General features: G+C 39.0%; 3 protein-coding genes and 1 long non-coding RNA gene across 4 annotated transcripts; 3 read left to right on the forward strand and 1 right to left on the reverse strand.

Annotated features, from left to right (window-relative positions):
- On the reverse strand, nt 1-1,216 carry LOC126717262 (uncharacterized). The gene is made up of 2 exons (XR_007652492.1): nt 472-1,216; nt 1-141 (listed from the first exon to the last, which is right to left on the reverse strand). It is a non-coding gene; the product is annotated as an uncharacterized LOC126717262 (long non-coding RNA).
- A 917-nt stretch (nt 1,217-2,133) lies between these two features.
- On the forward strand, nt 2,134-4,265 carry LOC126719307 (serine/threonine-protein phosphatase 7 long form homolog). The gene is made up of 5 exons (XM_050421877.1): nt 2,134-2,976; nt 3,085-3,172; nt 3,395-3,790; nt 3,883-4,120; nt 4,240-4,265. Exons 1-5 carry the CDS (start codon nt 2,327-2,329, stop codon nt 4,263-4,265), a joined length of 1,398 nt encoding a protein of 465 aa, XP_050277834.1. The 5' UTR covers nt 2,134-2,326.
- LOC126717259 (uncharacterized) lies at nt 3,896-5,186 on the forward strand. Its single transcript, XM_050418781.1, has 2 exons — nt 3,896-4,726; nt 4,821-5,186. Exons 1-2 carry the CDS (start codon nt 4,297-4,299, stop codon nt 4,868-4,870), a joined length of 480 nt encoding a protein of 159 aa, XP_050274738.1. The 5' UTR covers nt 3,896-4,296; the 3' UTR covers nt 4,871-5,186.
- Nucleotides 5,036-6,803, forward strand: LOC126719308 (uncharacterized). Its single transcript, XM_050421878.1, has 6 exons — nt 5,036-5,125; nt 5,496-5,549; nt 5,822-5,944; nt 6,101-6,241; nt 6,327-6,455; nt 6,720-6,803. The coding sequence occupies exons 1-6, from the start codon at nt 5,036-5,038 to the stop codon at nt 6,801-6,803; spliced, it is 621 nt and encodes a 206-aa protein (XP_050277835.1).
- Nucleotides 6,804-13,362: the final 6,559 nt, after the last annotated feature.

A 13,362-nucleotide genomic window follows, 5' to 3' on the forward strand; every position in this document is an offset into this window, starting at 1 on the left:
CCTTTTCTCAGCTTGACGAGCCCTCTTTGCAGCTGAGTCTGCTTTCTTAGTTGGAGCCGCCTCACACACTGCTTTCTTGAAAAATTCACAAAACCCAGAATTTCAAATCGTCCTAAAATTTCATTACCAGAACTTGGGGTTCTGAGAAAAGAAATGAACAAGGAATTGTCATTCATTGGAACTTGAAAAGGCCAAGACATAAAATTAAAATAAAAAAAACTTTATTCAACTGTACTTTAGCAGCTGGGTTATTTTCAATTTTTGAAAGTAACAACATGAATCATAAAAATCTAGTCTGCTGTGCAGCCAGTGATTTATTTTGGCAGCTGGAATTGTTTTGAGACTGAAGTTCAGTTTGTCCTGAATCTTCTGGACCAGTGATTGAAATTTCAGTCTCTTTCATTGATTTAGTACTGAAGCCACCATTACTCATGAAGTAAGGCTGTTGTTTAATAGAATTCATTTCCTCACATATTCTTCGCTGCTTTGCACCCAAACTAAGGTAGGCATGCTCATTTTGTTCCAATGGCCTTTTCCGAAATGATTCTTGACACATCACACCCTCTAATTCTCTCACATCAAGTAGAAGAACCGGTGTATTTAACTCTACTTGATTGCAGTAAAAAGAAACAAGATGGCCGTAAGTCATTTAAGACAACTCCTTGAGAGTGTGCAGAATCCACTAACTCCACAATCTGCCTGAATATAAGCACACTTTCAGCTTTGTTTAGTTTACTATGCCCAGGTTTAAGCCAACCTATCAATTCTATGTGTGCAAGATTGACCATTGTTGGCACTTAATTTTATAATGAGAAATATATAATACAAATCCATAAAACATATTTTGTAGCATTGCTGGTTCCAACTTCCAAACATTTTTTTTCTTCAAAAATTCTTGCAATTGGATTTGAATACGCATTGTTCAATACGCATATCATGGAAGATGTTATTCTTTCTGCTAAATATAGTTAAGGAAGACAAGGCTCACACCTCAGTCCATACTTGTGGTGCTATTATTTCATAATTGCTGGAATTTTATTGTTTCTTCATTTTCTGTTTGATTTTGTTTTCTTTCATTCTTTCTGCTGCTTGTTTCTGTTCAAGAATGGCAGTGGCTTTTGTCTCCAATATTTTTTTCAGCGTACTAGGTTAATGCAAATGTGAATATGCAAGTTTATTTGAATATTTTAGATTTATTAAAAAGAGAATTTATGCAATTTGTATTGTGAAGAATGTTATTGCACCACACAATCGCGTACTCAAATTTTTTTTGTAATTCATTTTATTCAAGTCAATAAGCCATTGAAACTCTATATTTGAGAAGAAAATTGAACTACCCATGATGCGCTTACATTTTTGGCATTTTTTGGGTGTGATTGGTATGTAAATAACCCAAATGGCGAAAAGTGACAGCATCAAAATTTATTTCAAGATTTTGTACTAATTAAATAAATTAAAATTTATTAATGACTGCAATCTCTTATTCTTTAAGGAAACTGATATGGTTTTGAGAATACTGATTGCCAATGTGAATGGGAACTTGGTATTGTGGTCCAAATGTATATCTTTCCAATGTTAATCGGAAAATTATAATTGTATCCCGGACCCATGAGCTGCACAAATCTTTTCACGCACTCACGCACATGCACACATTGCAAGATAAAAAGTTCTGTCTCATGTTAAAAAATAGTTAATGTAATTATTATTTTAACACGTTTTTATGTTATTTATAATTTATTTTAGTAGTGTAGAGATAAGTTTGAATTGTAGAAACACATGCTTTGATACTATGTTAATTTATCAAAAGAAATGTTAATTTGTTAAATGAATCAATTGTCGAAACACATGCTTTGATAACTAACTTTTCTAAAATAATTTATTAAATCAGTGAAAGACTATATTAGATGAATAATGTTGCCATTTTCAGACAAATTTGTTTATAATTAAAAATAAATAAATAAGACTGTGTTGATGTTGTTTCCAAATGCCAGATATGGACCCACATGGAGCTATACAGACTTTGTGCACGAGGCAGGATAAGCATCGTTCAAGTTTGCTTTTCGATGCTCCTTTGGAAGGCGAGGTATGCACTTGTTCAATATATGTAGTCGAAAGATGGGCGGAATTTAACTTTGAAGCGTACTTATTATGTGGTACTGTAATTATTATTAATACTACGCTGCTCTATTTGCAGGAAGTGCCAGGTGTATTGACTTGTCGTCACCGAGACAAAGGTCTGCTTGAAGGAGGGGTAGATGGGTTAGATCCACGAATTCTCGCTTATATCACTGATGCGGGGTTAGATGGGCTGCTTCGGGTCCCACATATGGACATTGACCACGCATTGATCACAGCGTTGGTGGAGAGATGGCGGCCGGAGACGCACTCATTTCACTTGCCCCACGGTGAGATGACCATCACACTACAAGATATGGAGGTTATAATGGGGGTACCTGTAGATGGCTTGCCGTTGGTGGAATCTATACCCTCGACGGGCAGTTGGCGTGAAGTCTGCAGAAGATTGCTAGGGCGTAATCCGCCAAGTAGAGAACTTAGAAACCCAAGAAAGAACACTGGAGTGCTGGAAGGGGCGAGCATAAAAGCCAAATGGCTTGAGGATCAGTTTCGCGACCCTCTCCCGGTTGACGCCCCTGAGGCGTTTGTGCAGGAGTATGCTCGTTTTTACATATTGGAGTTGTTAGGTGGTACGCTATTTATGGATAAGTCTGGAGAACGGATCTCAGTTAGGTATTTGCAATATTTCGATCCAATCAGCAATGGAAAGAAGTATAGTTGGGGTAGTGCAGCACTAAGTTGGCTCTATAGACACCTCTGTAACGCATCAGAGAAGACAGCCAAGCAGATTGGGGGTGCACTACTATTGGTGCAGTTGTGGGCGTGGGCGAGGTTTCCCCACATATGTCCTGTGATGAGGCATCCACACCAGGCACTGCCTCCAGGTCCACTTGCTGTCAGGTATGTAGCATCTTAGATAGTTATCGTTTTACATTTCCTCAATCACTTTGTTCGCATGAGAATTATGTAAGTAACTAATATGAAGGTTATGTCTGTGTTGTTTGCTAGATGGAAAGGGGCTAAGATAACAATTGAACATTCGATGCACGTCCTACGTGCCTATCGTGTGTCGTTTACTTCACTGCGGCCAAATCAGGTATCGTGTCTTATAAGTGGAAACCGCTTTGGCATGTAGTTTTTGTACTTACAATTCACTTTGGAGTGAATAAACATTCTTAATTATATATCTTTCTTACTTATCAAAAAAAAAAAAAAAAACATTCTTAATTTCAGAGTTACATGTATTGTTCACATTCGTTACACATTTTTTCTAATTATATTGTTAATATGGTTGTTTGCATCTGATGAATCATTGCAGATTGTTTGGGAGCCGTACAGAAATTATTTGCGTTCTCTACCCGCATATTGTACGGCAGGCCAACGTATATGGAGGTCTATTGTGCCGCTGATACATTTTTGGGTGGTTGAAGGCCATCATCCCGAACGTGTTCTCCGACAGTTTGGGATGAAGCAAGGCATACCAGAAAATGTTGATACTTCAATTGAACTGCACAAGATCACCCTCCAGGGCAAGCACGAAAAAGATTGGGCCCAAATACATGCCCCGCATATTGCTAAATGGGCTGCGCACGCCAAAATTGCCGATGCACCGGCCTTTCACGGGGAGATGAATTACAATGACGAGTATTTGGTTTGGTTTCGTCCCCGCACTATTCGCCATATTACAAAAGAGACTTCGTACTGGGACACTATGGTAAATTTACAAAGACTGTTTCATTATAAATGTACTTTGCTTCGCATAGTTTAGTTAAACCTACTAACATTACTCTTGTATATTTCTGACAGGTTGAATCACAGTTGCGCATTATAACGAAGTGCGAACCAGGGTCTGAGATCTACACCGATTGTATTAATACCTTGCAAGCTGTTGAAGAGATCGGTCGGTTATCCTTGGACCATGCACGTGACGTGGGCAACACAAGTGAACCAGCTGTACGACGTGGTCGGCAAGCAAGTGGACGTCAAGGGCGTGGAGGCTGTCAATCTAGCCAGCGTCATACATCTAGTCGGCCTCCCACATCTGGTCAGCGTCACACACCCGTGCCCACATCTAGTCGACGTCCCACATCTGCTCGACGTCCCACATCTGCTCGGCGTCCTACATCTGGTTCACGTCACACACCCGTGTCCACATCTGGTCAGCGTCACACACCCGTGCCCACATCTAGTCGGCGCCACACACCCGTGCATGACCACACCATGGAGGAAGCAAGTCAGACAACAGATGAGATGTCAGACGACACCGCTTATGACGTAGGCTCCATGGCACACGATGATACGGGTCCATCCCATACGTTTGCCCATAGAGACACATTTGGGTCCCCATCCATGAGGAGCGATGGTACTTGCCCACCCACACCCCCTAGTACATCTCTGTTGCCCACCACCTGTACGTCTCCCCCACTGACTGCCGGCCTTGCCCCCGCAGTTTTAGATGGTAGAGATGAGATGAGGTTCATGCCCACTCCTGGGCGACCCACCCCTGTTGCTGTCCCCCCTGAGTTTGTGCATACCGAGTTTATCCAGACACAGATACCCACCCCCCCATCAGAGCCTTCGCACATCGAGGATCGGCCACGAAGGCCGCAACGCACACGGACACATCCTCCTGACTGTGGGACTGGACATGGTACTATAGTTTGATTCGATACCGATTACATATACATCGCTTTATAGTTAAATCATTTGCTTATTAATATTTGTTTGTGTTGTGTTCTTTTCAGGCAAGGTGAGACCAGTCAAGGAACCGGTGAGGAGAAGAAAACGAGAATGATTCAAGGGCAGAATTTGTGCTTTGGGTTTGTAATGGTATAGGATCTTTTTGTCATGTATAGGATCTTCTTGTATATATTTTATATGATGAGCCACTATTATGCAATCCACATGGATTACAAGATATAGACTGGAATGTTATAGGCATTCTTATATAGATGATTTCATGGTAGTGGTTGATAAGCATTGTGCATGCTTTAGTAAGCATTGTGGCAACAATCAGTTGTTATGGGATGTTTCTATTAATGGGTATTTGGTAATTGTAGAGATGAATGTGGGATGTTTAGAAATGCAATAGAAGGAAACTTTTTGTTGAAGTTGGGCGTAGCGAATGTAGATGCAATTATAACTGTGAATTTTATTATTAATTGTGTGTTCAGCCTCTAGAAAGGGTCTACGAAGTGGAATTATTAACATTGTTTAGATTTAGGTCCAATGTAGAGTGGATTTGGCAACCCAAACCTTTCAAATCTCACCTGCCAAGGGCTGGAATTGAAACTGTGTACTTGTATATTTATCAAATTTTTCACCTTTGCAAATTATGAGGAACCCTTTATTGTAAAGGTCAGCTACTGCCATATTGTCAGTGGACGGATTCTATTTCAGAAACTATATGTTTTTTTCAGGATGACTCTTCAAAGGAGCTACAGGATTGTTTCTTCAAGCTTGTTGTCTCCATGGTATTGTTGTTTCTACCACATACTCTTTCTTTTGGTCATTAACCTTTGTTCATCTTCCTTTTTTCTTTCCTGCTAAATGAGATATGATTCATGACATTATCTCTTTGCCAATTTTCCAGCCTCTAAATAAAAACATACCTTGTGCTTCTTGTACTTCTTTTTTATTTCAGTTTATCTATTAGAATGTGTGTGTTATAGACTTGTAGTCATCAGCTCCATCTGTTTAAACATTCTGGTTATCTAAATAATTTTGGATGACTTTCTTACTGTAGGGTTCAGCCCCATCTGGCATCCTTGGAGAGGCTACAGTCAATATGATAGGCTATATGAGTTCACCTGCTCCTGTTCCAGTTTCACTAAGATTGAAAAAGTGCAATCATGGGACAATTTTACAAGTGAGTTGTACAATTGTATGCTATTTGTTTCTTGGTGTTTGTTTAGACTTTGCCACGTTACACATCATTAGAAAAAAAATTAGGACCTTCTTCTTATACCTATCTGATTCTTTTTCCCCCTTTTGGGAGAGATATTTTATGTCTTTATTATGAAAGGTTCAAGCCCTTGAAGAAGAATTAAAGCTGATGAAGGACGGGAAGCAGAACCAGAGGGAGTCCAGCACTATGAAGGTTCCTAGTTTGTCTAAAACCCATGCTAAAGTTACTCCTGTCCATGAAGATATGAAGCCCTCAAAGGTCAGTTTCATTTGTTCTGCAATTGCATGGTAATATTCAGTGTCAACACTAACTAAATAGCCTTTTTACTTGTACATTGGTTTAGAAGAATGAAGTGGTGAAAAACACTAGTCAGCAACGTGATAATAAAAATAAGCAATCCTTGAAGAATGCTCAAGTACAAGAACTTGCAAAAGATCATCAGAAGCTTTGTAGCAACCAATATCAAAGAGAGGTAGGGTATCCGAATATTTGGTTTATTCAAATATTGCCCCATAGCTATTGTACATTAGACTCAACTTATTTACATAGGGCTAAACGGATGGTGGAAAATCTGCTGATTGTCACCAAAAGAACATTTTCTCATCTCTTTCATCATGCATATATCTCTTGTTATATCTGCATGAGAATATTGAATTGCAAAGGAATCCTTTAGTTTGGATGATCTCATCTTAAACTTTTTTTCACAACATATGACTCTGTTGTTTAATTCTTAAAGGATGGTAGTGGCAATGAGATTCTTGATGAAAGTCCTCTTGCTGTTGGAGTCGATCCTGCTTCAAAGATTCAGTTGATTCCTTGACTTTTTCTGAAATAGTGATAAAAAACAAACTTCTTAACCACAATCATCATAGTCTAGGAGTCTGATTTTTAATCTTATTACTCAACAATAAATAGCAAATAAAAGAACTGTAATTTTGTTTATTACAGGAAACTAGCATAGGCCTTAAGCATGCAAAACTCTACTTAATTTTTTTAGTTCTACTTTTCATTCTGAACAGAATTTTCTGCATCTTTGCTGCAGGTTGTCTAAAAGCCGAAACAACCATGCACACTCTCCTAAAAAATCAATAGCAGAAGATGACATAGTGGCAAAAGAAAGTAATGGACGCACCAAATCATCACTAGAGGCAGAGTTAATAGACATTCGCGAGCGATACCTCCACATGAGCCTCAGATACGCTGAGGTAGAAGCTCAGCGTGAGGAACTTGTGATGAAGCTCAGGGCTAGCAAAAATGTAAAAAGATGGTTTTAATGAACTCATGACCATAAACAAGCAATTTCTTGTACTTTTTCAGTCTCCCCAATTCAGGTAGCTTGTTCCACGAATTTTTGAAGTATCTAAGATTTCTCAATCTTTTACGTATATTCCAGAGTGTGAGTTATTGTAAAGAAGAATAATACACCCCTAGCCCAGCATAGAGACGTGAAAGAAATAAAACAAAATGGTTTTCTTTTTTCCTTTTCTTTCTTAATTTCTTTCTTTCTTCTTCTTTTATTTTTTATTTTTATACAAACAAGGAGCAGGCAAAATAAGGAAAGAAACCCCAAAGTATAATGTTTTATAATGTGGGAAAATGGAGTAGGTCTACTTTCCTGAACTACTTTTCAACAAGATTTTTAAAAGTAATACAGCAAAATCCAATAGCATTTCAATTGTCACTAAATAAATTCGAATATCATTTGAATATTCTTGTAATTATACTGTAATTGTTCGTACGGAAGCCATTGGTGGTGCAAAGAGCTTACAAACTAGAGGTAGAAAAAAAACTTTTTTTAGGGGGAGCTGTGTGTAATAGCGCTGGGCCACACCTGGGAACTTTGCAAAGTACCCGAGTCCACCAAACTCGGGTACTCTGCTAGTGGAATTTCCAAAATTGGCAGGTGGGTACCCGAGCTTTCAAGACTCGGGTACCTTGTGAAGTACCCGAGTTCACCAAGCTCGGGTACCCACCTGCCAATTTTGAAAATACGAGAGTTTGACTATTTCGAAACTGGGCTGGTTGGTACCCGAGCATGGTGGACTCGGGTACTTTGTGAAGTACCCGAGTCCACCAAACTCGGGTACTCTGCTAGTGGCATTTTCAAAATTTGCAGGTGGGTACTCGGGTACCTTGTGAAGTACCCGAGACTACCATACTCGGGTACCAACCTGCAAATTTTGAACATGCGAGAGCTTGACAATTTGGAAGTTGGCAGGTTGGTACCCGAGCTTGGTGAACTCGGGTACTTTGTGAAGTACCCGAGTGTACCAAGCTCGGGTACCAACCTGCCAATTTTGAAAATACGAGAGTTTGACTATTTCGAAACTGGGCTGGTTGGTACCCGAGCATGGTGGACTCGGGTACTTTGTGAAGTACCCGAGTCCACCAAACTCGGGTACTCTGCTAGTGGCATTTTCAAAATTTGCAGGTGGGTACCCGAGATTTCTAGACTCGGGTACCTTGTGAAGTACCCGAGACTACCATACTCGGGTACCAACCTGCAAATTTTGAACATGCGAGAGCTTGACAATTTGGAAGTTGGCAGGTTGGTACCCGAGCTTGGTGAACTCGGGTACTTTGTGAAGTACCCGAGTGTACCAAGCTCGGGTACCAACCTGCCAACTTCCAAATTGTCAAGCTCGTGGTACCTTGCAAATTGGCATTTTTTTTTTTTTTTTTTTAAATATGAAGTCTGCCTAGTACCCGAGCATGGTGGGCTCGGGTACTTCACAAAGACCGCTACCAAGTTACGCGAACTTGGTTGGCGTTAATTATTATTTTTTTTTTATTGACGATAAATCAATGTGTAATGAAGCCAACGTTTTTTTTTTTTCTTTATTTTTGTCATGAGAATAAATAAATTATAAATGTCATGTCACCTTTTCATTAGCCACATAAGTATTATTTTTATATTGTACACACAAACTTCCACACACATTATTATTTACACAAATAATATTATAACAAAAAATAATGCACACAATCAATATTACATATACTCTCATACACATATAATATAAATAATAATGCTAGAGACGACAAACTGTCAATCAAATTTTTTTACAAACTGCTGTTGTGGTGAGTGATTAAGCTATTATGAAAAAATGCATATTAGTGGTAGGCCTAAATAAAAAACCAATAACAAGTTGGCCACATCAACATTTTGTACAAATTGTTAATTATGGTTGTAACATTACTGTAATATAAATTTATGATAGAGTGACACTTACAATCTACAAACACTTATTCTAATCTTCAAACAAAAATGAAAAAAAAAGAGCTATAAATGAGCATTTGATCTTCCAAATTTAAGTGAAATTCACCTTTTTTTTTTCCCTGCCCACTTGTCTGACGCCAACCACTAAGTTAAGGCAAATGGTACCTTCTGACTCTCCCTCACCAGCTTACTTGTACACTTTATGACCATAATGACTCTTGCACTAACATCACAAGTCCATGTGAAGAGTCTGTTGTTGCCGTGTGAAATATTCCTGAAGCTATTTACAGTTGGGTCACCATCTGCAGCTGAAGTGTGAAGTGTGTCAGTTTTTTCCATTGCAGGCAAAGCATTTCACCTTTGGGTCCTGCCTATTGTATACATAGAGGTAAGTTAAATGTTTTGTCTGATTGTGTGTGCATGTGTGGTTCGTATGACATTAATTTTGCATGACCACAGTTCATGAGTTCAGTTTTTTGCAACACCGCAGGTCCATGTACAACTGCTGATATATTAAAAATTGTGTATATTGTGAAATCTAAAAATATTAAAAATATAGCAAATACTTGTAAAGTTGTGTATATTGTTTGCTGTCTGATTGCTTCTCACAATATGCCCCATTCGTCATTTACTTCTCTATCCTTCTAAATATTTAAAAAACTTAGTTTATAACAAAAATTCAGAATTTAAAATTGTAAAAAAATTTATACATATATGATGAAATTGTTCACATTCATTTATGAGATAAGCAAGAAAGGCAAGTGATGTGAATAGTGATATTGGTAAAGAAAATGAACGTCTATACAATATCAAAAATCATTTGGGGGGAGCCACAGTTAACATAAACTATATCTAAATAACAAAAAACTCAAGAAGAAGAAAGAAATTCGTATCATTAAAACTTATATTTGCCTATGCTTTGGGGAATTCATTTTATATTTTATGTTTCTATGTATTTAGTTATTTAGATGTAAAAGAATTTGTATCATTGTCATTATATTTGCCTATGCTTTGAATCTTAAATTTAATATTTTATTTTTCTATGTATTTTATTTATTTAGATGTAAAAGAATACTATGTCATTATATATTGTTTATTCTATAATTTACAAGTTATCTAAATATTAAATAAAACACAGTTTTTGTTTACAATTTGCAGGCAGCCAAGTATTGTAATTAAATATATTATAAATTATAGATATGTGGTTAAAACGATTGAAAATTATTTATATCTCTATACAGAAAGTTTAGGAGGTTGAGTTTGAATATAATTTGTTTTTATCATACGTCATCTTTATTTAAGTGGTTATAGATGATGACAACTTTTATATTGTTAATAATAGGTCGGTGATGGATTTTCACTTTTTCTATGTGTACTACGACGGGGAGATGTATTATCATGACTTGCATGGGTTGTCATACCAAGGCTCGAACCAACAGCAAAAATACGTTAAGGTGAAACGTGGGATAGGGCTTATGAACTTGCAACGAAGAATATTGAAGGCGATGGGGTTAGACCACTCTAGGCATAAGATTTCCATCGTGTATCGAGCACCTCAACGGGTTGTAGACACACAGGTTTTCTACAATTCACTACAATTATCGGGTGGCACCGAAGTGAAGATGATGTGGGAAATGGTTGCACAAATGGTGGCTCGAGGATTCATTGCTTCGGATCTCTATGTCACTGTTGAGCCCGCCACAGTAGAGGCTGGAGAGGGTTCAGAACATACTGTTTTGGATGGAAGAGTAGATGAGCACATCGAGTCAATACCAGAAAGATCTTATGAAGGGTGTGTAGAGAACACAGGAGATGGGTATGGCAATGAATCGTGGCAGACATTTGCCCATGGGAACTCGATTGAGGAGGAGGAAGGGCCCCAGCAAGTGCATGAAGGAGAGCATTTACCTGATGATGAGCTCCATAGGGGCACATCCGACAATAACCCTAATGATCACGGAGTTGGTGATGATGCAACCCATATCGATGTTACTAGGGATGACTTCGAGGAGCTCCTAGATACCATGGGTGAACATGAGGATGTTGATCATATCGAAGATGTGGTTGTAGAAGAAAATAGAGAGACATGCCCCGGTCCCGATCCTACGCCGGAATGGTTCACCCAAAACACTTGGGATAATATGTTTGATCCATCACCGGTTATGCAAGCGGAAGTATTACCATGGACGCCTGGGGAGCAGCCAATTAAAGGGATGGTATTCGCAACTAAATTGGCGGTGCGACGTGCGTTGACTTGGTACGCAGTGCGAGATAATTTTAGCTTCAAAACTGAGCATTCAGACTCAGAGAGGCTTATGGTGAGTTGCGAGGATGATTCCTGTCCATGGTCAGTCCGTGCGATATGTTGCAAGGGAGACAATATCTGGAAGATCGCAAAATGCAAGGGCCCCCACACGTGCGACAAAATTCAGAATGCTCATGATGGTCGGATGATTGATTCGGTGTTCTTATCATATGTACTTGAGCGCTATATACGAGAAGACCCTGCGTATAAGATAAAGAACTTACGCCACGTTGCTTTGGCAGAGTTAAAACACGAAATATCTTATTACAAGGTATTCTATTCTTTAACTTGCATTATATTTTCAATACAACATAGAGACATCAGTCTTTTGGGAAGTATAATCATGATATTTTTTTTCCCAAAACCCATGAATACTTTATATTATGAAAATTGAAATTGAAAAAAGAAAAGAAAAAAAGGAATGCGGAGCGAAGAAATAATATAGTCTTACAAGTCTTGATTTGTTTTCTTCAAGTTTCTTTATTTAACTTGTATTCATTTCTAACGTAATCATTATGGTTCACATACAAGGTATGGGATGCCAAACAAAAGGCCGTTGCATCTATATACGGGGATTTTAAGGAGTCTTATGCGGAGTTGCCGCGTTTTTTGGCAGGACTGAAGGACGCAAGTCCGGGTACAGAGTATAAGTTAATAGTGGACGATAATTATGAACAGGGAACCTGTACATTCAAGTCCGTATTTTGGGCGTTTCGTCCATGTATTGTTGGGTTCAAGAAGTGTAGGCCTGTGATTAGCATTGATGCAACCCACCTCTATGGAAAATATAAAGGGAATTTGATGATTGCAATGGCGACAGATGCTAATAATAAAATTTATCCAGTAGCCTTCGCCGTTGTCGAGAGCGAGAGCACAGAGACTTGGGGTTGGTTCTTGGCTTGTATAAGAACGTATGTTACTGACCGGAGACACCTGTGTGTCATATCTGACAGACACCCTGGGATACAAGCTATTTTTAGAGACAATAATCGAGACTTTTCCCTGCGGCCTCCCATGACAGAACATCGTTACTGCCTTCGTCATCTATGTAGTAACGTCAACACTAGATGGAAGAATGAAACTTTAAAGAATCTAGTATGGAGGGCAGCAAGTGCTACCCAAGAGCGAAAGTTCAATGCCACCTTCGAGTTAATTGAGAATGTCAACCGGGATGCGCACCAATATCTAAAGGATGTGCCCAAAGAGAAATGGGCTCTAAGTTTTGACAAGGGTTATCGTTATGGGGCAATGACGACAAACGTCTCTGAGTGCTTCAATGGTGTTCTAAAGGGTGCTCGTAGCTTGCCCATTACGGCAATGGTGAAATACACATGGTTCAAATTGAATTCTTACTTCGATGATCGTCGCAATAAGAGCATAGCACAGTCAAATTCGGGACAAAAATGGACTAAATATGCCTTGGATATCTTCATGAGAAATAAGGCGAAGGCGGAGCGTCATAGGGTGACAAGATTGAGCGCGCAACAACAATCATATCAAGTAGATACACCGCATAATCCAGAGAGTGCTGGACATGGGGATCACACACATGGAGTTAATTTGTTGCAAAGAAGTTGCACATGTCAAAAATGGAAGTTGTACAAGATACCATGTTCACATGTCATTGCAGTTTGTATTAGGTATCGACATGATGCAGAGCAATACATTGACCCATGCTATAGCGTGGATGCACTGTTTCGGAGCTATGCTCCCGTTTTCCCTGCGTTGAAAGATAGATTATCATGGCCGGATCCTGAAGAAACTCGAAGGGTCCTCCCTAACCCCCGATTGATTCGAGAGAAAGGCCGCCCTGTCTCAACACGAATCAGGAATGAGATGGACGAGGGTGGGAGA

The sequence above is a fragment of the Quercus robur genome, chromosome 3, assembly GCF_932294415.1.
Source record: "Quercus robur chromosome 3, dhQueRobu3.1, whole genome shotgun sequence".
NCBI classification, from domain to species: domain Eukaryota; kingdom Viridiplantae; phylum Streptophyta; class Magnoliopsida; order Fagales; family Fagaceae; genus Quercus; species Quercus robur.